At 34.5% G+C, this 25,226-nt stretch overlaps 1 protein-coding gene across 1 annotated transcript in view; it reads left to right on the top strand.

The window, feature by feature from the left end:
• ARHGAP15 (Rho GTPase activating protein 15) overlaps positions 1-25,226 on the top strand; it is an 844,282-nt gene that overhangs the window by 650,918 nt on the left and 168,138 nt on the right. The window contains exon 12 of the mRNA XM_051985817.1: positions 23,894-24,028. Within this exon, the coding sequence (XP_051841777.1) occupies positions 23,894-24,028 (135 nt within the window). The remainder of the gene's footprint in view (positions 1-23,893; positions 24,029-25,226) is intronic.

The raw sequence follows: 25,226 nt of genomic DNA on the forward strand, positions 1-25,226 counted from the left end.
GATAATTAACACCAGGATTTGGTTATATTTCAGGTATGGCAAGTCTCAGAGAAAAACTTCAAAATTTTAGCAGAGACTCATGGACATTCACCTGCATTGCTAATTTTTAATAGCCTACATTTAGGATATATAGAGTTTTGCAAAAGGCCTCTTTTTCCTACAACAAACATATTGATGACAGAGAAAGCAGAATTTTACATCATTCCCCCCAAATACTCATTTGCTATCAAAAGTCCTGTGAAATATTTATCATTTTAGGTACATTTTTCTCTGTGTGTATATTTGCTGATTGCATTTTTATTTTAATTGCTCCCATTTCCTGTTCTGATCTTAATGTTTTAGATAGACCACAAAAGAAAGAGAGAAGGAGGGAAAGAGGTTTTTTTTTTTTTTTTTTTTTTTTTTTTTTTTTTTTTTTTTTTTGTGAACTGTGAGTCTTCAGAAGTCCTAATTTGGCCAATGTGCTTGAATGCAAAGCCTTGGAATGCTGTGTTGCAGTTTCCAAACTCATCTTATTTGGCATCCCAGAAACTATTATGCCCGGAGGATGCCGTGAGAACAAGAACTGCCTTGTTAACAAGTTGAAAACTCTCAAAAACAAGATAGGATCCTGATATAAATCATAATTTCAATGCACAGAGCTGTGTTCACTACCACACTGAAGTACTTCATTTACATCCAGAATGGTTATTACTTATCTCCATCAGAACAACTAAGTTGAGGAATGTAGCTGTCTTGTGCCTAGTGACTCCAGGGTTAGGGACGAATGACATCACCGAAATTAAGCACATTACCATGCTGACATAGAGGCACCTTGTTTTCTCTTCTCCAGATAGAACAAGGATTGTCTTCAATTCTCTGTTCTCTCTCCCAAAGAATACCTTTATTTTTCCTTCTTTCTAACAGCTGCTATAGGAAGGGTTGAAAATGTCACTTCAACTAATGATGAATGATGCTTGACCTCTAGGCCTGTTACTCTGAATTTTACCCAATGCTAAATTAATATGAAAGATTCTTGCTTAAAAGACTGCTTTATGCATGTTTCAGGAATGGGTTTGTCTTAAGCAATTGCTTCCTTCTATTCTTTATCTTTCTCTTCCTGATCCCTCTTCTTTCTTTTCTTTTCTTTGTTTTTTTTTTTTTTTTTTTAGTTTATAAGCGAGAGAAAATACAAAGTTATGAAAATATTTTAATGTCTCTTCCCCTGAGAGATTAATATCTTTTTCAAGCAAAAATATTTTCAGTAAGCAAAAACCAGTTTGTGAAAAACATTCTGAAAAGGGCAACTGGTCCACATGTCTTTGTTGTTTTTGTTTGAATATAATTAATTATGTAAAGCAATAGTTAGTGGAAGATTAACAATTAGTAGAATCTGTCAAGTAGTCACACTGAAATTACTAACTAATTGAACGACTGGTCTTCTATTGTGTCAGAAAGCAAGGCTGAGTGTCATTCCTTTTATCTTTCCACTTTGTTGTTATCACAAATAACCTTTTTTCTAAGATGTATGTTTCACAGAAGACTAATAAATAAATAACCCTGGTTCTAATTTCACGATGTGCAAAAGGATCTGAAATAAAAACACCTGGCTTAATTAGTATTACAATTTATTCAGTTTTTTAAAGTGATAATCCCAATGAAGTTAGATGATATTTATATTATAATGTTTCAGGATTGCCATGAGTTAATTATGTTAACTTGGGAAGCACTGCCTACATTAAGAGTGAAAAACTTCAGCTTGGATAGGCAGAAAAAGCAGATGCTATCCTTCTTGTCAATTGCTTTGTTGTGGATGGCCTTGCAACTTTTCTTAAATTTCTGCATTCAAAGGAAAGTATAAATCTCTATTTATTTTAAGTGTTACATAAACTATACAATTTTAAAATGAAACCATTATAGTTGTGTGTGCTTATCTATCTTCACATTATATATTTCATCTCCCTAAAAATTAAGAAAACTGCAGCCAAGTTTTTTTTTTTTTCTTAATTTGTCATGTTGTGCCTTAGCACTGTAGAGATCAGAGTATAATACAATTTCAGATTAGGACAAAGCTTCACAGCCCAGTCTTCTTTTCAGTTAATTTTTCTGCCACCTTTTTACTTTTTTACATCCTACCCCTCAAATGGTATAAAAATACATGCAACATCTGGGCACAACAAGGCCTGTTAAAGATGGAGTAGGAGCTCTAAGTAGGAATTTCCATGCTTTTGTGAGCTTAATGTTCCTTTAACATAGAGAGCAGCTGTGTTTATGTCAATAATTACACATTGAAATAAATGCATGTACATGTGTTTCTTTATGGGATTAAGGATGTTAGGACTGGTTGGCCTCACATACAAAAATCTCCATCACCCCCATCCCCACCCAGAAAGCTTCTTCAGAATTCAACCCCAAGCCATACTGTGTGGAGGTTCAGAAATGTTGCCACAGAGAATTTCTATTTGGTTCCAACCAGCTGAATCTTAGCAGTGATAGGAAGGTTCATCCAATATTCCAATGTCTAGCTTTAGCCTTGATGACCTATTATATATACCAGATGCCCTTAATGCTCCCATCATTTTCATGGGGCTGAAAAATACTGAAGACTCTAAAGGCAGGGTTACATGGTAGATGGACTTGAAGTAGATTTTAAATTTTGCTTTTGAAATGCACAAGCTGTGTAGGATGTGGCAACTCACTCAAACTCTCAGACTTCAAGTTGTTAAACTATAAACTTATAATGCAAAAAACAACAACAGCAACACTATTTTACAGGGTTGTTGTGAAACTGAAATGAGATAATCCTGTGCTCAAGAAGTTCCAGTGAAGTCTTGCTACCCACAGACCAAAATGCAAACTCCTTTACGTGGTATTTCAAGCCCTTTACAACCTTGCCACAACATACCATCATAGTTTATTGCACTTCATTATCTTTCACACACTATATATTCCAGACAAAGTGAACTAATTGCTATTTTTGATATATAATCACAGAAATCAAAGAGTAATAAAGGATTCCACCGGCTATACAGGATAGAAATACCCACTCTGCTATACCTCACTTCTGCATATGATCTCTGCATAAAGATCCTCAAAATGAGGAGGTGGAGGGAGGGCAACCCACCAATTATTGGAGTACCCATTCCAATTTTAAGGAAATTGTTTCTGAAATCAAATCAAAATCAGCATTTTTGTAATTTCTACCTAGCACCTCTTTTCACCCACTGGGCTCAAATAGAACAAATCTGTTGCTCCTTGTGAATTCCTTTCAGAAGTTTTAAAATACCTATCATTTTCCCACTGAGTCTTCTCTTTTCCAAGCTAAATATGCCCAATTCCTGGAAACAATCCTCATATGATATGGACTCTAGATTCTTTACCACACCATACATCCTTCTCTGAACATTCTCCATCTTATCAATGTTCCTTTCAAACTATGGTAGAACAAACAGAGCACCCACCATTCTCCAGATGAGGATCGATGAGGGCAGAGAAACATGGAATTATGACCTCCCTATTCCTAGAAGCTACGCCTTTCTTCAAGAAGCTCAAGATGACCTCAGCTTTTTTGGTCACCTTATCACTCCACGTTGAAATTGCCATCCTCACATCTTTTTTTCAGAACTTCTGTCTTTCCATGCTGCACCCATTTTCTTTTTGTTAAGGTGATTTATTTTATGTGCTTCCATGTCTTTTTTAAAGTTCTTCCTCATCCTTGTTCTATTTTCCATCCTCTTCTCTGCCTCAGAGATACCTTACATTCTTTGAAAGCTTGGCTCAGTGGTCACCTTTTCCCAGAAACCTATATCCTGATCCCCCTAGCTACCAGTACTCCCCCTGTAAATTACTTTGTTTACATTTTTGAATTTAATTACCTATGTTCTTTTTGTTTCATTCCCCCATCCCTGACAAAAGATTACCAACTCCTTTATGACAAAGACTGTCTTTGATTTTGTATTTCCATGAACTATCATGGGGTCTAGAACAAGGCAACTGGATTGGTGAACTCCAAAGCCTTAAAACTCTAGCTCAATGATCCTAAATATTCAGACATTTTATTTTTGGATCGAAAATGTGATAGACTTCAGTCACCTCCTGGCCCACCCCTCCAAATGAGCTCTATGTCCATTCCCAACAGAAAGTAGTTTAAGAAGATGAGATCATTGACCCATATCCCAAAGGACTTTGGGCCCCATTGTTTGAAAGGAAACTGACTGCTGGAATGAATGGATCCCAGCAAAATGCCATCCAGTGTCTGAGTGAGCTGCCAGTAAGATACTAATTGACTTCACATTAATCTCTAATATTGATCCCTGGTAACTAACTTTATACATACATACATACATACATATATATATATATGTGTGTGTGTGTGTGTGTGTGTGTGTATACATGTATATATACATATATATGTATATATATATGTATATATATCACTAACTTTGGTGTCTCCCATAACTCCACTATGCTTCTCAACCCCACTTCTCCTCCTTAGAGCTAACTATCTCTTTCAGGGTGCTAAGTCCCTTTCAGGATTTAGCCTGCCAGTGAAGGGCATGCCCCAACCTCATGTGGTGCTCTCCTATCATAAGTTCCACTGAAGAACTTGTCTTTCATATGCTTTCCCATATCTATTTCATGGTTACTATTTCCAGTGTCTGTTGTTATTCCTTCATTTTGTCTGTGATCTATTCCCCTAAACAAATAAATCTACCTTTTGCTAAAGAAAGAGAGGGAAAGAGTGGGGTGGTGGGGGAGTCAGGAGAGAAAAGGAAGAAGGAAGAAAGGAAGGGAAGGAGAGAAAGAGAGAGAGAGAGAGAGAATGACAGAGTGACAGAGTGACAAGAGTGACAGAGAGAGACAGAGAATGTGATAGAGTAGAGGTCCAAAATATGCTTATGGAATTGAATTAACTAGTAAATGCCAGGTAAATGTGAAAACAAACTAAACTTCAAATGTGCAGTGTATCATCTTCATATAAAATCTAAATTCACTACTCATTTGTACCTGCCTATTTTACTCCTAAAAGAAGTTTGGTGTCTTGGAAAGAACCCTGGATTTGTATCTGGGTTCACATCTTGGTTTTACCATTTAATTATCTTTTATGTTCAGCTCCAGCCTTCCGATCAAAATACAGAATGAATAAAAATTGCACAACTCTTCAAAAGTTACCATTACACATTGTTTGCTTATATGAGTCAGTCATTTTTCAATCATGTTCAACTCTTCATGATTCCATTTGGAGTTATCTTAGCAAAGATACTGGAATAATTTGATATTTCCTTCTCCGATTCATTTTACAGATGAGAAAACTGAGGCAAACAGGGTTAAATGACTTGCCAATGATCACTTTGCTAATGTCAGAGGCCTGATTTAAACTAAGGAAGATGCCTTTCTGCCTCTGTGCCCTATTCACTGAACCACTTAGCTGCTTAAATGAACACAAACTCAGAAAAGGGAAAAAAAAAAAAAAAAAAAAAAGCACAGAACCTAGTCCATTCTAACTTTTTAGTAGTTTGTAGTCAATTGTGGAAAAGCAATGCAAAGATGCATAAGTTAAATTACAAGGATTAAATAAATTTATAAAACAATACAAAGGGTATTACAAGTCAGAAAATGATTGTCAAATGAGTGTTTTAAATAAGTATTCTATGGATCCAGAGGTGATTGAAATAACAATGGATTAGATGGGAGTGAGCAGAATTAAACTAGTTCACAGATACTTTCTCCTTGATAACCTGAGTAAGACTCTATAAGCCCTCTCATAATGATGTTTTAAAATTCATTTAAAAAAATATATATAAAATTACAAAGGTAGTCAAATAATCTTAAAATGTGATTACATTTTTTTTTAAAGTTTACATAGCCCAGGTGGAAAAAAGATGAGTAGAACTGTAACTGATACATAAGAGTTGGGTAGGTGGAAGGCACCGATCTTCATCTGTACCTCTTAGATTTTTTGTCTTATTTCAAGATCTAAATAAATTGTTCTTATTATTGTGCACTTTCTTGTTGGGAAAAGAATTGCTCTTTTACCCTGCCTCTTCTCCACCCCCTTATTATTGATAAAGCAACTGACTATGGGACATAATTAGGAAGACTTATCTAGAACAAAAGCATTGATCGGAGAGGACAGGAAATGTCTCAGAGGACAATTGGACCACAGATGTAACTGTACTGAGAGAATGCATAAGAAAAGCTGGTAGATGCTTAGGTGAAATGAGGAACAAGACAGAGAATCAGCACATCACAAGACAAAGAATGACAAAATGAGATTGGCCACATGAGAGATCCTCTCAGAAAGAAGCATCCTTCCTCAAGATGTCAAGGACATCTTCTCCAAGGCAAGGCAAAAAGGATTGGGACTTCCATACATAAAGCTTTGATCTCATTAGAATGATTAATTGAACTTCTAAGATACAGTTTTACTTAACTCTGACCTTGACAAAGCACCCTGGTCAGAACCATTTATTCCCATTAGTTAGCCACACATGAGCCACTGAATGCTTTCATATTCTTGAAAATAGAAATTACTGTACAAAAGTGAAGAGGTAAATGGCTGTAGCGTGCTTATTCTTAGAGCTTCACATCCAGAAGCAACCTAAGAAATTCAGCTATTCAAAGGTACAGTTTATAAAATATAGGGGGAATAAACAAAAACAATTTAGCAAATTAACCTTGAAAACTTTGAAGAGACTTACCTTGCTTCCCTTCACTAACAAGGGCTCAAGAGGTTTATATTGAAGATTGCTGTTCTTAATTAATTTTTTCAATTAATATGTATTTCTCTTCTCTTCCTTCCATTTCCCCTTATTCATTGAAAAACAATAAGAAAAATATAAGTTGAGTAAGGATGCTTGTAATAAATATGTGTAGTCAAACAAAACAAATTCCTGTATTGGCTATGTCCAAAAATAGATGTCTCATTCAGCATATTTAATTCATTACTTCTCAGTCGGGAAAATATTGCATTTTAGATACACGATCGGTCATTCTTTTGAATAGAATTTTCAAATTTTTCAAAGTTGTTCATTTTATAATTTTTATTGCTATAACATAATTTTTTTCTTGGTTCTTACTTCACTTTTCATCAGTTCACTTAAGTCCTTCTAGGTTTTTTCTAAAATTGTCCCCTTTGTTTTTTATTATGGCACAATAGTAAATTATGAAAGGATAGACTTCAATAAGATAATTACTTTTTATAAGATCCCAAAATACATATCTCTATATTTTTAACCTATTTGACTAATATAAAGCAATTTCCATATATTCATGCTATTCATAAAACACTCAAAGATTCACCTCAAAATATTTAGTAATAACATTAGTAAACATTCACTAAATAACAAATGTATGCAGGGCATTATGACAGACCCTGGTTATACAAGTTATGACATTAAGGAACTTACAGTCTAGTTGTAGAGACAGGAGATATACATGAACAGTGAACAATAAAAAAAAAGATAGTATATGCTTTGTGACAAATAAATGCTAGTGGATATTAGAAGAAAGAGAGCTCACTAGAGCAATGATCAATTGAAAAATCTTCAGAGAAAATATAATACAGAAAGATAATTTTGAAGGAATGTAGATATCTGGCTTCACATTTCTACCCTGTGACTCTGATAAAGGCATTTTGGTTCACAGAGCTTCAGTTTCCTTGTTTGTTAAAAAAAAAAAAAAAAAAAGAGGAAAAAAAGCTCCCTTGCTTGTATAAGGCAGAACCAGAACCAAAACTAGTATGGACCAATAAGAATAATTTCTAGACACTTATAATAACTAATTCAGTAATTCCTTCAAAGGAATCATTGGCTCTTCTGTTTCTATAATGCCTTGGTTAAGTGCAAATTAATTCCAAAAAATCTAGAAGGGAGAATGAGCAACTTTCTTTACTTTGATGAAGTTTTCCCCCATGTTGTTTCTGATCCACTCTGATGAGCTATGCCTATATTATTAAAAATCAAGCTTCTTCTTTTAATCCTTCCCTGCTTCATTTACTCCACTTGCCTGTAAGATATGGTGAGTTGTAAGTGATTTAAATCTGGCAAGGGATCTGGAGACACAAGTAGTAGAAAATTCTGAACAATTTCAGGAAAATCACTAATTTTCTCTACCTATGATTAAAAAAAGTCAGTCCTGTGTATGTGAATTTCATTGCTATTTACAAAATTTGCACTTAATTTCTCAAAATTTTTCTTCAGACATTCAAATTCATAAAAAAATTTCCCTCTTATTGTTAAAAAAAATGTGGCTTTTTGTGTCTTTAAATAAAGAGTGTAGGTTTTGGAGGTTTGTTTTTGTTTTTTTTTTTTTTCAAAATCTTATCAAGATTCATAAAGAATTGTCTTCTAAAATATGGAGAAGCAAGAATAAAGTTGTAATATAAATTATTTCCTTGTAAGTTAACCAATCAATTTAACAAAAAGAGTCAAACTGGTATTTCATTGAACCAAAGGAAAAATAATCCATTCCAGTTTTCCTGATCACTCTTTCCATTTAGCTATGGTAATCAATATCAATCGAAACTACATATGGTGAAAAAAGGTCAGTTATATGTGAATCAAAGAATTTCTTTAAAAGATTTCTTAAAGGCAATTTGTTCAAATTAATGAAAATTAAACCAGGTTTTATCCCTTTCTGTAACCAGAAAATAACTCATAGGCCAGCTGATTTTTTTTTTTTTTTTTGGTGGGGAAGCTGAAAGAGAAGTAGAGGGAGAAGTTATCATTATTGGTAGAAGAAGGCTAACTATATGTATGTCAAACCATATAGTGCTTATTGTCCTTTTGCTTACCTGACAATTCCCATATTCTCACTTCCAGATCTCAGTTTTGAATTCAAATGAAGGAGAAATCTTGAGAAGTTTTATTTAAATAGGCATATGTCATTAAATGAAATAAAAATAATCTTCAATTCTTCCATTCCCAACTAAATATGAAAAGCTAACAATTAATACATTTAAATTAGGTTGGCATATTTCCTCAAAATTATACAAATGTTTAATTTAAAAAGACCAAGTCCAAATTGGGAGAAATTTGGAAGAAATTAAGAGCTATTGATTAGTAAAAGAGCAAATCCCATGGTTGCTGAAAGATATGACCTGTTAATAAGAGTTGTACTTTCATACACTCTTTTCTACAGTCAGCAGGTGGAGACCAACATAATCCAATTAATTGTAATTCCCTCTTTTAGTTCTGGTAAAGTAGTGCATGATACAGAAAGACCATTGAAGTCTTATCTTTAGTCAGATAAACCAAATTGATTCTCATTTTCAAACTCCTAACCTGGCTTTATAAAGTTAAAAAGTAAGGCATATTTTGAGTTCCCTGAACCAGTGATGATTATGATACAAAATGACTTGTTACTGGATGCTACCTTTCTACACTACAATAACTATTAATTTTCTAAACCTCCTGTTCTTATGTGTTATGTTCTTATTTTAAAGAAATTCAATAGATTGCTTGTCTCATTATTCCAATAATTTAAAATTTCTCTTTTTCCCATTAAGAGTATATTAATTAGTAAGCTGTTTTACTAATATACATTAGCAAATGAGTGAAATTAAAGTAAAATATAGCCATTTCAGAATCTGACACATTATATTTTGTATAGCTGATGTTTGTCATCTTTCAGAAATGAGTTTTGATTAATTTCATCAGCTAATGTGGCCAGGATATCACATGAGACACCTGAATAAAGAGAATTTTCACTATATGCTACACAGAATTGTGAGTTTCAAATTACAAAGGGTTATATAAACTCATTCTACAATTATTATTCCCCTATGTACTTACTTGCTAATTTCTAAGTTTATACACCTAAGGTTCTAAATACCCAATCACCCGGCTTTATTGGATCTTTCCAATACCCCATCCTACCCCACTCCCAATACAATGATATTTCACAGAGGCAGTGGGGAGGAAGGTAGTAATCTGGCTCTAAACATATGGTATAGTTACCTTACTTTTCTCATCTTTGACATCCAAAGGTATTTACCAAATGTTTCATTACAGTTGTTGACATTGATTAGACTTTTACTAAAAATCCTAGTTGAATAGGGAAACTTCAGGGGCTCCTGACAATTAACATATTTCCTTGTGCTGCCTTTCATTTTGTAAGCCTGATGACATATGAATGTTGTTGGTATCTTCTGTAGTCCAGCTTCTTAAACTGTGATTCTTGACCTCATGTGGGATCTTATAACTGAATGTGGGGGGGTCATAAAATTATGATTTATTATAAGTATGTTTGATTTATATATTTCTGTACTTGGGTCACATAAAAATTTCTTGGGCAAATAAGGGTTATGAAAAAGTTTAAGAAGCTCTGTAGTATAGGATGGTGCTCTAGCAGTGAAGAAATAAAATTTTTAAAACTTTTGATTAGTTTCTCTTTTTTTCTTTAATTTTGTTTTAGATTATGATTTTATCAAACTATGATCCATATCTGATGTTGGAATTTAGTTTACTGTTTTTAAACATTTTTTGGACTAGGCTTGTAATTTTATCAGGGTAAGGAACTCCCTCTCCCAATTCAAATGGGCACAAAGTGTCCTGGGACAATGGAAGATGAAGTGATTGTTGCAGGATGACATATCAATCATATAGTAGAGTCAGGATTTGAATCCATGAACATTTGAAAACCTCAATTCCAACTCTTTATTACCTGTGCCACTTTGCCTCAAAAACATTTATGGAGCATCAATCACTGCCCAATTGTTGCAGAATACCTATATTCATGTCCTTGTTCTGATGATATGCAATACCTGCAAATTGCATAACCTCTCAAAGCTAATTCCCTGGAGCCCCTGTATTCTTTTCGGTAAAGTATATGTGACTAGCAGGGTGTTTGGCATATTCTAAGAACATAAGGAAGGTTTGTTGATTGATTGAATAGCTCATAAGAATCATTGTTGTGATACTTTTTTTTTTTTTTAAGTCAAATTGGAAACTATATATCTCGCCAAGAAATTTCTTTGTGTGTTAAGGGCAACTTTCTTCTCGGTGTTTTAACTGTATAATAAGGGATATAATTTATGTATATGTCTCATAGGAGAGTTGTAAGTAGTAATGAGTTAATGTTCAAAAAAGGAGAATATAGTTCATGTTTAGGAATTTCATAGTGCCTCAAATACAAAGATATCCAGAGTTTTCTTATCTTAAATTATCCATTCTCAAGTTTCATTTCTAAAGCCATATTTATACAAGAAAGTAATTCACACTGTAAGTCATTTACATTTGTATTCATGGCACCTCTGGGTCTGAGATTCCCCAGAGATGCAAGACAAAGGTGAAACAGGGTAAAACTAGCTCTTCCTATTTCTGAAAAGAAATGGAAAGGTTTAAAGAAGACTGGATCATTATCTTGAAATGTTTGAAGGGTCAAGATGGTAGGGCTCAGACATATTTAGGTTCCACAAAAGGAGAACAGGGAATCTCTAACAGTAGCACTATCCAATGGTGAAAAGGGCTGCCTTAGGAATTAGGGGGAGCACTTTGATGGTTGGTGATGACTTGTCAGGTGCAATGGAGAGGGAATTCCTATTGAAGACACTTAATAAACTAGACAATTTCTAAAAACTTCCAATTGGATTCAATTCAATATTTATTAGGTACCTACTATGGTACAAGACATTATTGCTATATTCTGGGTACTAAAGATAAAAAATTAAACAAATAAAAATTAGTCATACTCTGAAGAGCTTTCAATCTCCTAATAAGGATATTTTTATGTGATTCTGTAAATGTTCAGTCATTTGGAAAGCTCTATAGCCACTCTGACAAAGACTAATTGCATTTTTGGGGGGAGCAACTAAGTAATAATACAGAGCAACAGGTCTGGAATTAGGACAATCCAAGTTCAAATTTAGTTTCAAATATAATTACTAGCTGTGTGACCCTGGGCAAGCCATTTAACCTCTGTCTCACTTTCCTTAGTTGTAAAATGAGTGATGATAATAGAATCTATATACCAGATGTATGAAGATCAAATATGATAATAAATATAAATTGTAGCCCAGTGTCAGGCACATAGTAAGTGCTATATAAATGTTAGTTATTAGCTATTGTTATTCTTTTAAAATAGGAGTGACATTATAGCAAATCAGGGTTCAATCTAGTGAAATAAATGTTTTTCCCTATTGACAAAGAGAAACTGGGGCACAATAATCATTTCTTATGTTCCCTCATATCTATAAAATTCTTCAATTCCTATAACACTATTTTATCAGGTTTTATGAATATATGAAATTTTTAAAAGGTAATTGATTTAATTATCCAAATAAGGCCAATTAGAATTGATTTCCTTGGTAATTTCACCATTCAACTTTGCTTGTGCTTATTTGGCAACCAACATATTTCAGAAGAAAATAAAATGTATCAATTGGCAGAAATACCCATGTCTTTATGCACAGGTTTTATTTCCCCATTTATACTATATTTAAGGAAGTTTTCCCAACATGTTGGCATGTCAATAAGTCAGGATCCTATTGTAGCTATACATGTACCACTAAAACAGATAAAGTAACAAGTGGTTTATTCTAGTTTGGATATACTTGCTAAAGTTGAACTTTCAAAAAATAGTAAAAATACACAGGTGTATACATACATATACATGCAGGTATAATCCAAGTATTAGGGTATGTTAATCCCTTATTACAACACAAAGATCTGCTTTCATTCTTGGTCTATTAATAGTGTCTTTCTATTTGAAAAATACAAATGCGATACAACTTGAAGGGGGAAAAAACAGGAATGGTATTGGAATTTAAATCTAACTAATGTGAAGAGGCCTTTTAAAAATCACTTTGTTGAAATTTAATCTCAAGTATTCTCTCCCCTTTGGGGTATGTTATGTATGAAATCATTTCTCATCTATGAAGCTCAAGCAAATAGTGAATCCATTTTGGAGAGGATGGTCAAATATAATGGGTCATTGTGCCTGATGTCTATAGAGTACAAAAAAGCCTTTGATTGAGTAGAAATAGAAGCAGTGTTAGAAGCACTGAGAAAGGAAAGAATTATAGAAATATATATTGGTAGCAGGAAGCATCAATGTCTGGTATTCGTGATTTTAATTTGCAAAGGATTTAGATTCAGATAAGCCCACTATCTCTTCAATTGTCAATCAAGAAACCAGGAATGAAGATATTATTTCAATATAATGTTTATTGTGTTAAGTATTTAAAGGTAATAATAGTATTAGACTTTATATTATGCCCCCAAAAGTTAGACACAGAAATAGAATTTTTCTCTTAATTGCATTTCCTTAAAGATAAAGATTGTTTTTCACCTTTCTTTGTATCCTAAACACAGTACCTGGCATATAGTTAGTACTGAAAAAATACTTGCTGACTGACTTCATATCGTTTTCAAAAATGTTACCAGCACCTGTATGGTACAAATTGTTATTTACAACTGAGAGGCTATTTAAGGATGGAGTGAAATTCATTTATTACCCTGGTTTCTGACTACCCCCATCCAGCAGGTCATTCTGCTTTGATCAAGAAACATATGCAAGATACTTCATGTTAGCTGGCAAAAGATGTGTGTGTGTGTGTGTGTATGTGTGTGTGTATAAATGAATGAATGTGAATTGACACTTCAAATAATTGTCAAAGAACTTAATATAAAATGTAAGTATAACTATATGAACTGAGACTCATGCAGGGCTCTGTAGAAAGAAAACATTTTAGTTTCATCATTATGTGAAAGGACTGCTTATTTATTTCCTTCCTTCCAACTGTCCTGTTTCTGAGAAATAGCACAGGGCAATAGTTTCAGTGAAACAGGTAGCCAACTGGAGCATTCTGTACATAGGTCAAAATGCTTCCTCTTAGAGCAAAGTAATCATTTTCAAACAGAAGCATCCTAATGGCTTCCTGGGGGTTATTGTGATAGGTGGTAAGGAATAAATCTCTTTGATTTTTGGAGTACAAAGGTTTCATATTTAAAACCACTCTCATCCTTTCAATGATAGATGTTCTGACCAGAGACAGTTGATTCAGCTTAGACTGAGTTTTTCCTGAGGAAGTTTTAATTATTCCATTTGCTATTTTGAGTCTCAAGGTACAGTAATAGAGAAATCTTTCCAGAATTTTAGTAGTAGCTGGAGAAGATAATGAATAGGAATTAGTCAAACTGGTGATTCTAAAATAAAATTGGGTGCTACTGCCCAATATTCTGCTGATTTAAAAGGAATCATGGTGTTCAGTACGTAGATCTCCATGCATGCATATGTATATACATACTCACATACATTCACTCACATATAGACTGTTATTTTCTTTTAAAATGTAAGCTTTTAGATAGTGGGAACTATCTGACTTTTATCTTTATATAAGCTGTGACTGGCACATAGTGTGTACTTAGTAAACACATGTTGATTGACTGAGTAGGTATCTAGAGTTGAAAGGAAAACTTAGAGATCATTTGTCCTACCTCTTGAGGGAACTGGAGTCCTGAGAGATCAAGAGATCTGCCTGAAGTCATACTAAAAGAAAGTGGCAGATCTTATACTTGAACTCAAATGCTATAATGCCAAATTCAGAGTTCTATCCACTGTTCCTCACTGTCCAAAAGTTCTCAAATGTCATTGACTTGGGTTTGCATACTCAAGAAATTTTTTGTATAATTCAGTTCCAAAATCACTTTCCTTTAAAATGATCAGGTATTTCATCTTAAACTGTTTGAGAGATATTATTTTTTTTAATTATATAAAGAGGCAAGGATAAGAGATGTTAGGAAATGCAAGTGACATGGAAAATTCTTTTAAAAAATATCTTTTTTGAAACTACCTGTCTAGATAATTGCCACAGTCATACTGCATATTTAGCAGATATAGACCTACAGCCATGATATTAATATTTGTAGCTGTTTATTACAGATCCTGAAATCTCTTTCCTTCCTCATTTCTAAGGTCAAAATCTGGGAAATATTGTGATGGGCTGTGTGTGTGTGTGTGTGTGTGTGTGTGTGTGTGTGTGTGTGTGAAGGGACATTCCAATTGATTTAAATGAATAGCTCTTCCTTTCAGTAGCTCCCCCTATAGGCAGTGGATTGTCATTCCATTGATCAATATTATGAAGATTTCATTTTAAAAACTGTTGCTCTAAATTCCTGTAAATTAGCAGGAGTAATTGTTCATTGCTAGGGTGTCTTTTTGAACTGATAGAGACTACCTAGTGTCATGAATGCTGTTTCTTCCTTCCTGAGGGGGTGAACTACACAACTCTGTCAATAGCCACATGTCCCAGAGCCAAGGTTTTAGAAGCCCATGTTTCAACAATCTGGACAGATCTTGTTTCACAATATAGAGTTTTCTAATCTGACTGAACTGTTCTGCTTAGGAGCAAACACAACTGGAAGGATTGAACTGTACTGGATGACTCAACCAGCTTCCTTTTGATTAGCTTCCTTAAATGCTAAACCGAAAAATCATCCCTTTCCTTGTAGATAAACAGTGCTGTTTTATCCATTCTGATATCTAATCTTCCATTTTGATTTTTATGGCTAACAACATTATTTTTTTTGGATCAATGGGGCTTCTGGCATCCCTTTTATATCTGGTAGGTCTTTCATGTACCCAGCAGGTTTTTCAGATAAAGTTTCCAAATGGTCATCTGTCCTAGAAGGAGATACTGGGTCTTTTATGAGAATTTCTTCTTTAATAGGTCCTTGTTGTTACATTCATAGGGTCAGAACTATTATCTAACTATCCTTGGAAAGTTGATGTATGTGTGTGTGTGTGTGTGTGTGTGTTTTACTTTTTTTTCTTTTATTACTTCTTTTAATAGCAACAACAAAGTTGAAAAGAAGCTAAATATATTCCATGATAGATATTTCCTGGGGGGAAAACTGTGACAGCTTCTCAGTGCTGATACATACAGGAGAATCAGTGCTTTCCACAATTCAATAGTGTACTGAAATCACTTGCATCCATATTTTGATCAACATACACATTGATAGCCTACCATATTAAAATAGCATTTTGGGAAGGGAGTAACAAGGGATTTAAATGAAATAAACCCTGATATTCATCTTCTGGTTCTTGATCTATATCTTGCCACTGGACCAAGATGACTCCAAAGGAGAAAATGATGTTGGTATTCTTTGAACAAGACCTCTCTCACTTAAATCCAATTCACTTGAATGTCATGGCAACACTCCCCCCCCCCCCAATATGATGAAGAACAACAAACAGCATTCTCCACTTTAAAAGTATAATACAATAAATAGGTAGTTCAAGTGTTAGTGTGTCTGTGCTTATTTCTGTCATTTTTTTTATCAGAGTTGGAAGGGAAAAAGGAAAGCAGAAAGGAAACAAAAACTTATTAAGTGCCTATCACTGTGTAAAGTGCTTAGAATTTTTTTTTCTCTTCCTTATTTATTCTATCTTTTTTTTTTTTCCTTTGAAAAACTGGAACAATTAACTCTTTTGTCTCAGGCAGTTTCATTTATGATTTCTTGAAATTGAGCTGTGGAAAACCAGACTTTGATAAAGCCCATTGGGATTCAAAGGGAACTACTTGAATATGTCTTTAAATACAAGTTACTGTGACTTTCATTGATTGGCCCATAATAGGTCCCAGCCCAAGCCTCACTTATTCATTGTTTGGTATTTAATGGCTCTAAGTATAAAAAGCATTTATTTCTGTTCTATCAGAAACCCAGAGGGTCTTCCCCTCACAAATTAATTCCTTTGAGGCCATCTTTTGCTTCAATTTTTACATAGCTTAAATAACTGAGCAGATATTGCCTCAGACAAACTAAGACCTGGGAAAGAACTTAATATTAAAAAGTTTCCCACTGCAACTAGAGCCTTCTTCAGTAATCCTGTACTACTGCCACTGGAGTCAAAGGAGGAGAGAGTGAAGCTGGTGACATTGCATAGCCTTACTTCACTTAAATCGAATTCACTTGCAAGTTAAGATATCACTCTCCTAAAGTCATTGATCCTCTTCTTTGAGAACAAAGGAAAAACAATCTGATCCTCACAATAATCCTAGGAAGTAAATTCAATCGAGAAAACTGAGGAAGACAGATATTAAGTGATTTTCCCAGCTTCTAAGTGTGTGAGTGAGGATTTGAACTGGAGACTTCTTGACTTCTGAGACCTGGCTTTGCTTCTATTGCACCACTGATCTGTCAGAGATAATGTTTAGAAAATTGTCAGTGGTCATCTATTCCAATCCTCTAATTTTACAGCTAAGAAGTAAGACCAAGACAATTATAATGATCACTTAGATCAATAAGAGAGTAGCAGAGACTAAGTTTGAAGCCTGAGTTCTACTCATACTCTGTAATGTCCAGGCTAGCTCTCTGGAGGGCCTCAAGATCAGTCAGAGACAGGATCAGTCAAAGTCCTTGGTCTTTAGGAGAAGAAGTGAAGGAAGCAGGCAAGCAGCTACAGGACTCATCAAAGAAGAATCCTGGACTCTGGAGTCTGAAGTCTGAAGTCTTCTCTCCTAAGTGTGCTGCATCAGAGAGAGGCTGACCCTCTCCCTCAGCTCTCCAAACCTTGCCTATCATTACTTCATCACCACACATTCAACAAGCACCAATAGTGAGGAGAGCCAACACATCACCATATCATCTAAGTATATAGAATCATTACCTCACATTGAGTAGTGACTTAGCCTTAATTACTCTGTGTTTTGGATTCAAGTACACCTTTTCAGGGTTTCAACTCTCTGCAATCCTTCTAGCCCTCTACAATACTCAAAATCTTATACTCTTTCAACTCTATAAAATAACAGTTTGTTGACTTGAGACATGATATAGTGATAAGATACTGAACTCAGAATAAAGAGATTTGTATTCAGATCTAATGTTGGACACACAGCTTTTTGATCATGGATAAGTCCTTTGGCTATTAAAACAATTTAAACCATTAAAGATTAAACTGCACTAAGATTTTGGGGACATCCTGTATTTTCATATTTCTTTTAGATTTTCCTGGTGTTTTCCATATATATATAAGCAATTATTTTACTTTCATAATAGTCCTGTGAAATTGGTAAAGCAAGTATTCCTATTTCATGGATGAAGAAACTAAACACAGAGGCTGCTTATTTGTTCAAGGATACCAGAACTAGAACCCAAATTTCCTAGTTTCTAGTCTGATGCCATTTCCCCTACATTGAACTGTCACTTTCCTCTCCTTCATCTTCCAATTGTTATCCATCTCCCATCCTTTCTCTAATTACTTGCTCCCAATTTCCAAAGGGATTGGAGGTTAACAACACTCGTTATATTAGGGGTCAACCAGATTGTAGATTTTCTATCCTGCTAAAACTCAGGATGGAACCAAGGACTTTTAGATCTCCAGTCTAACATCTTCCCAACTAAGCTATTCCAGCCACTGACTATCTATACAAGCATGCTATAGTAAAAAGAATATTAGATATAGATCCCAAAGATGTGAATTAAATTCTCCTCTTTTCTAAAGGGGTGACCTAAGGAAGATCAGTTCAATTCTGAGAACTGTCTCTGTAGGAGAAAAATCAGAATAATAATCCTTGTGGGAGCAAGCTCTCGTGTAGAAAAGCATTTTGTAAACATTAAAGAGCTGTACAAATGTAAGCAATTCCAAAAGAATTCATAATGAGGCTAATCAGTAGTTAAGATCTTGAGGCAGCTAAGTAGCTTAGTAGATAGAATGCTGGGCATAGAGATTAAAAAAAAAAAAAAAAAAAAAAAACCTGAGTTCAAATTCAGCCTCATTCGTTTATTAGTTGTGTGACCCTGGATAAGTCACTTATTCCTGTTTGCCTTGATTTACTAGAGAAGGAAATAGTAAACCACTCATATCTTTGCTAAAACAAAAGAACAAAATCTTCTGGACAATATGGTTTATGGGGTCACAGAGTAAGATACAACTGAACAATTTGGGCAGCTGGGATAAAGAGATGGACCTGAAGTGAGGAAGACCTGAATTCAAATGTGACCCCAGACACTTACTATGTGACCATGGGCAAGTACATTAATACGATTTGCCTCAATTTCCTCATCTATAAACCGAGCTGGAGAAGGAAATGATAAACAACTCCATTATCTTTGCCAAGAGAACACCAAATGAAGGGCCAACTCTGTCTGATTATTTATAAAATGACTAAACAACCACAAAACAAGATCTTATAGACCGATTTACCATTTTCTCCCACTTTCCTGTTGATTTTCCTGCCAATCAGAGACTATATCTACAGATCTATTTCTGTGTGGTATCTAGGAAGGACCATGTATAGGAGCTTTTGATAGATGCTTCAGAATGAGAAAAATCTTTTTCTCTGACAGTGATATTAAAGCAGTTTCAAGATGGAATTGCTTTGTACTCATGACAAAATCAATCAAGTATTTATTGAGGCCATCATAGTGTTTGGGAACTTTTAAAATATAACAAAAATCAGGGGAAGCTAGATGGCACAGTGGATAGAGCATCTGTCCTGAAATCAGGAGGACCTGAGTTCAAATCCAACTTCAGACTTAACATTTAACTAGTTGTGTGAGCCTGGTCAAGTCATTTAACCCCAATTGCCTCACCAAAGTGTGTGTGTGTGTGTGTGTGTGTAATAAAGATCAAATGCCAGAAGCATTTGGGACCTTAGAAAAATTATAAGATCAACATACACATGAGAAAATGAAGGGCCAGCTAGAGAAAAACTATATAAAATATTACTAGGGAACTAGAGCTAAATGCTCATTCTCATTGTCCACAGATTACAATTATTTCCGTTCCAAATGACATGATCTTTGTCCTAAATGAGATTTTATAAGCTAAATTAGTCTAGTTGAAAAATACCTTCTCACTTCCTTCTAAATGCTCCTTTCTCTTTGATTCAACTGAAATTGTTCTCTCCAAAATTACCCATGCTTCCTTCATTGCCATATTTAATGGAATACTCTCAGTCCTCATTTTAGATTTCTTTGTAGCACTTAAGACCCCTGATGAAGTTTTCCTACAAACTATCCCTTCTCTAAGATTTTTATAACTGCTTTCTCTTGGGTCTTCATTCTTAGTCTCCTCTGCTAGATCTTCAGCCAGGTCAAACTCACCAATTATGGCTTTGTCTTAGTCCTTCTTTTCACCATTTCCATATCATCTCACTTGGTGATCTCATCAATTGTTATTAGCTCAATTAACTTTTCCACACAGATGATTTCCTATAACTTTTTAATCAGTTTTTATAGTCTCACATCATTCACTGTTTTGTAGACACCAAAAATTGTATATCCGATAGGCACATTACTGGTGATATGATCCTGGGCAAGTCACTGAGTGATCTGCCTCAGTTTTCTCAATTGTAAAATGGATATAATAATAGCACCTACCCCACAAAATTACTGTAAGGATCAAATGAGATTACATTTGTAAAGAATTTTAGTGCAGTGCCTGAAACAGTAATTGCTATATGAATGCTAGCTATTATCATTATTATTATCATCTCAGTTTAGGATCTCAAATGGGGCTTCTGATTCTTCATGAGGGAGCTGGACTAGGTGATTATTAAACTTCCTTCCAATTCTAAAGCTCTGATCCTATGCATGTCACAGGTATAAAGTTAAACACATTATGCTACATGGTGAGTCTGACAGACATGGCTAGTTAGCTCACTAATTATGGTGGAACTATACTGGTGTATAAGAAACCTCACCTTTCAGGACTAATAGCCAGTATAAAATCACAGGTAAATTATCCCCTAAAATGAAACCTATTATAGAAGATTTATGGGAAAAAAATTTCACTTTTCCAGGATCAAATCTTCCTTAGAGAAAGGAATGTATATAAATAAACTATTAAAAAATCAATACCATATAATCTTAATCCCTGGAATAACAGAATGTCACTAGAATGTTGGATTTATATTGTATGCATTATACAGGCATACATACATATGTATACACACATACATACATACATATATATACATGCATGTATGTGTGTATATGTGTGTATATATATATATATATATATATATAATTTAGGTAGCAAGAGATTTTCTCTAAGAACCTATGCAATTCATATGGAAATTTCAGTGTAAGCTATTTCTTGTAGTTCATTAAATCAAATATTTAGAATTGAAAGGGATATTTTACAAATAAATAAATCAAGACCCAGAAAGATTAAATAATTTGCCCAAGATTATTTAGGTGAATAAGCATTAAAACCAGGATACAAACTTAGGATTTGATAAAAAAAAAAATCTAGCACCCTTTCACTGGGTTTCTTTTGATCCTTTTATTGAAGATTGCATAATATTTCAATCAGTAATAGAAAGTTAAGTATGCCTCTCAAGAGTCAATAAAGTTCAGACAGGTTCTTATAATGGCATCATGTGGCACTGATACTGGTGAGAGCAAAATGCTTCTTATGATTGGTGGTATTTATTTTAGCTATAGAACAGAGTTGTTTTTATATTACTATATTCTTGAACTGACTTGGAATGCATAGGGTTTTGCTTGATTTTTTTTTTTTTGCTTGAAATTTGCCCACCCTAATGAACATTTTAAAAATTGTTTTGTTTCTTGGGGTAGAATGACACCTCTTTCTTATAAAAAGATACCTTCCTAACATTTCATTGGCATCTTCTAGATTACAAAAATCTGGGCAAATGAGACTCAAGAGAAATCTAGAGAAGAGGCATTTTGCTTAAGATATTTCAGACAAACGTGTGGTAGAGACAGAGTTGTGTGTGTGTGTGTGTGTGTGTGTGTGTGTGTGTGTGTGTATGTGTGTGTGTGTGTGTGTGTTTAAGGTTTCCACTTAAAGTTCGGTGCCAAAGCTACAGTACTTATACATTTTCTAAATGTGTTTTAAGCAATAAGTTGTACAACATTTTTAGAACATGTGTTAAGCTATTTCTCTAAGAATGAAGCTCTTAACAAAACATAAGCACTCTGCATGAGATCTTAGCAGCAAAGTGCTTAAAAGATAAAGTAAGAATTGGTACCATGGGAAGAACACCAGCTGTAGAGCACACAGGTCCATTATGAGAAGTATGGTAGTGGGTAGGGAGAAAATGATTTAATCAGGAGTAAAACCAATTTTATTATAAGGGCACGCAGGGGGTGTGGCACCATAGTGAGAGGGACATTTCAAAATATCTGACAGATTTCAACAATGTGAAAACCCCGTTCTTTAAAGTGACAGTAAACCCCATCAGGTCTCTCTTTTTGATGCTATTGTTAACAGTTGACTGTTTAAAGCTGGCCTGCTAAGATGCTGTCGATCTATTTCAATAGTGTGTAGCCAAATAAAAGACTAATTGTTGAAATGCGATCAATCAAAAATGATCACAGGGTGGAAAGAAGGTCTCTTCTGCTTATTTAGTTATGGACAAAATCATTGTTTAGCCAGAAAGGTAAAAATAAAAAGTGAAGGGGCAGGGGGTAACTCCAATAAAATGAACAGATTCACCTTTGTTTCTTCTCTGTGCCAAATCCTGTTAGATAAAGATTATAACTTTCTATCAGTAGCATAGATGATAAAAATATACACATTTTTCATATACATATATATACACACACACATGTATTTCATTTAGAAACCCCTTTCAGATAGCTTTCATTCATGTTTGAAAAGGAATACAATCTTGATTTGAGTCTCGGACTCTCCCCTATTTTCCTCCCCCCCAAAACATACACACACAAAGAAAAACTATTAAGGATGCTCACATTTATAGTGTCCTTTTATCTCATTCAAGGCAATACTGCAAAAACAATCATAAAGCCGATGTCAAAAGGTAATATCAGAACCAGATGAATGTGAGTTGAAATAGCCTGTTTATTAATAATGATAATTAATAGTAATCCAGTGGTAAATACATGTCCAGGTTATTCTATTGTAAATAAACCTGGGGTTTCCTGAAATGACTACTCTACTATGTAAATGCTATACACAAAATAAAAGACTTACTTCAAAATTGTACTAGGAGAAATGTAACCCTTTTTGAATAGCAATATCACCTGGATGTCTTGTTCCTTGTCATCATAAATCAGTAGCATCAGGCCCTGTGAATTCCCACAGATCTCCTTCTTGGAGATCTTCTTCACCTTCATAATAAGTTGGAAATGGAAGAAAAAAAATAACTCCCCAGCACAGCTTTATTTCTATTAAAATCTTGATTTTGTTTCTTTAATATTTAAATTTCTCGATTCACTCAGGCTTCACAAGCAAACATTTTGTCGTTTCTAAAAGGAGTTGGTAAGTGCTTGTGGTTTGTCTTTACTGTTATCATTTTTGACAGCTTTGCATAGCCTGCGTAGGCCAACAGGGGTCTGTCTAATATTGTTGCTGGGCAAATCTTCTTCCCTGAGATGAAAACTAAACAAAATATTTTTGAAGCAGTAAGAAGGAATTAATGTCCTTTCTCTCACAGTACTCTATTCCTTGCTGACATTACATTCAGGCAAAAAAAAGGAGAAAAGTGTTACCCATTATTCCCTTGTACATAGCAAGGCTAACACATGTAAAGCAATAACTCATTTTCTATTGCCATGTTTAGCATATGTCTCCTGTTGGCTCAGCAAGGCCTTTAGGCCGGTCCCTTGAGCCGGCCATCACTGGCAACTCTTAGCCCCTCGGCCTCAAAACCAAATAGCTTTGAATCATGTTGAGCTGTGATGCTAATTTTCATACTGATGCATTATGGGAATAAATGTATCTGACATACTGTGTCAATGGCACTGTCTCTTTGTGTCTCTTGTTTTTTTGTTAGCTGCATTCCTACAGATGGTATTCCATTGAAAATGTTCCCTTCCTACGGAAAGGAAAAAAAAACATGCACAGCACCAAACCTCTAGGTGCAGAAGGCTGTTAACGGTTGCTGATGATAGTAGGCAAACATTAACATAATAATTAGTGTCTTGTAATTGTTTCATTAAAACCAGTTGTTCCATTTCTCCTCGTGTTTTCCCAGAAGAGAAGCTGAATTTGGACGACAGCCAGTGGGAGGACATCCACGTTGTCACCGGAGCACTGAAGATGTTTTTCCGGGAGCTGCCTGAGCCGCTGTTCCCATACTGCTTCTTTGAACAGTTTGTGGAGGCAATAAGTAAGTACCTCACATTCAGGAGCAGTTAGTGGAATAGCCTGTTTAAAAAATACTAATAACAATAGTAATAATAATAATAATAATAATAATAATAATCAAAGAAGAGCAGGCACATTCCCAGGGCTCTCTACCTTTCATTTCAGTTGTTGTAGTGTTTGATTGGTTTTTATTTCAGGCTTTGCGTATTGTCCAAGTTAAAAAAATGTATCCAGTCTAGATTGGCCCACTTATTTAAAACAGGCCTCATGAAATGCAAACAAATAACTTTCCATGGCGACTGACTTAAACGAGTCACCCTTTATATTCTAGCCTCTATCTAGTCTGTTTTCAGAATTCCAATGAGTACAAAAGACTCTTTAAAAAATGGGTGCATTTTGTTCAGGTCAATAACTTATGACATTTCATTAAAGGTTTGCTAAATTACCAACTGAGGCAGTACATTGTCCACTTTTTTTTTTTTTTTTACCCTTCCCTACCAACACTGATAAGTAGCCAGCTGTGATTGACTTGTAGACAATGTTAATATTATATTTTTAATGATAAGAGCTTCTTACCTTGTATTAAATTGGTGACATGTCATAGAAAAGTTGCATTTCTTTTTGCCCAATGGCTTTCATATAGATTAACAATCAAAGATTTTTTTTATCATTATGGGTTTTTATTTTTATTTTTTTAGAAAGAACCATTTTTTAAAAAGTAATATTTATATACACACGTATACACACACACACACACACACACACACACATACACACATATACACATATATATATATTTTTTTCTGAATGTAAGGAAACTTCTCCCATGGATACTCTGAGAAGCAAGCAACCAACACATCTCTAAATTTAATATCTTAGGGTACACTTATGAGAATTGTGACAGCTTGGAAAAAGTTGCCTGGCAAGCAGGCTCATTTTTTTTAAGGGGGAAAAAAGCTTGCAAGCCTAGCAGGAGCTTAATTAAAGTCCAATCGAGAAAAATCTCCAAGAAAAAAAAAAAAGCTCGACTTAGGAGGTCTGGTCTTTGATGACTGTCTGTGCAGAGCTCCTATTAATGGGAATGGGAATTTGGTAAGCCCACATTGGACAGCAAACTCGTCAACATGCCCTTTCATTCACTTTTCATTTTGCAAAAATTTTCATACTCATATAAGGTCTAGGAAAACTGATGTCAAGGGGAATAAAGCAGAAGTGATTCT

Source organism: Antechinus flavipes, chromosome 3 (assembly GCF_016432865.1).
Source record: "Antechinus flavipes isolate AdamAnt ecotype Samford, QLD, Australia chromosome 3, AdamAnt_v2, whole genome shotgun sequence".
NCBI lineage: Eukaryota > Metazoa > Chordata > Mammalia > Dasyuromorphia > Dasyuridae > Antechinus > Antechinus flavipes.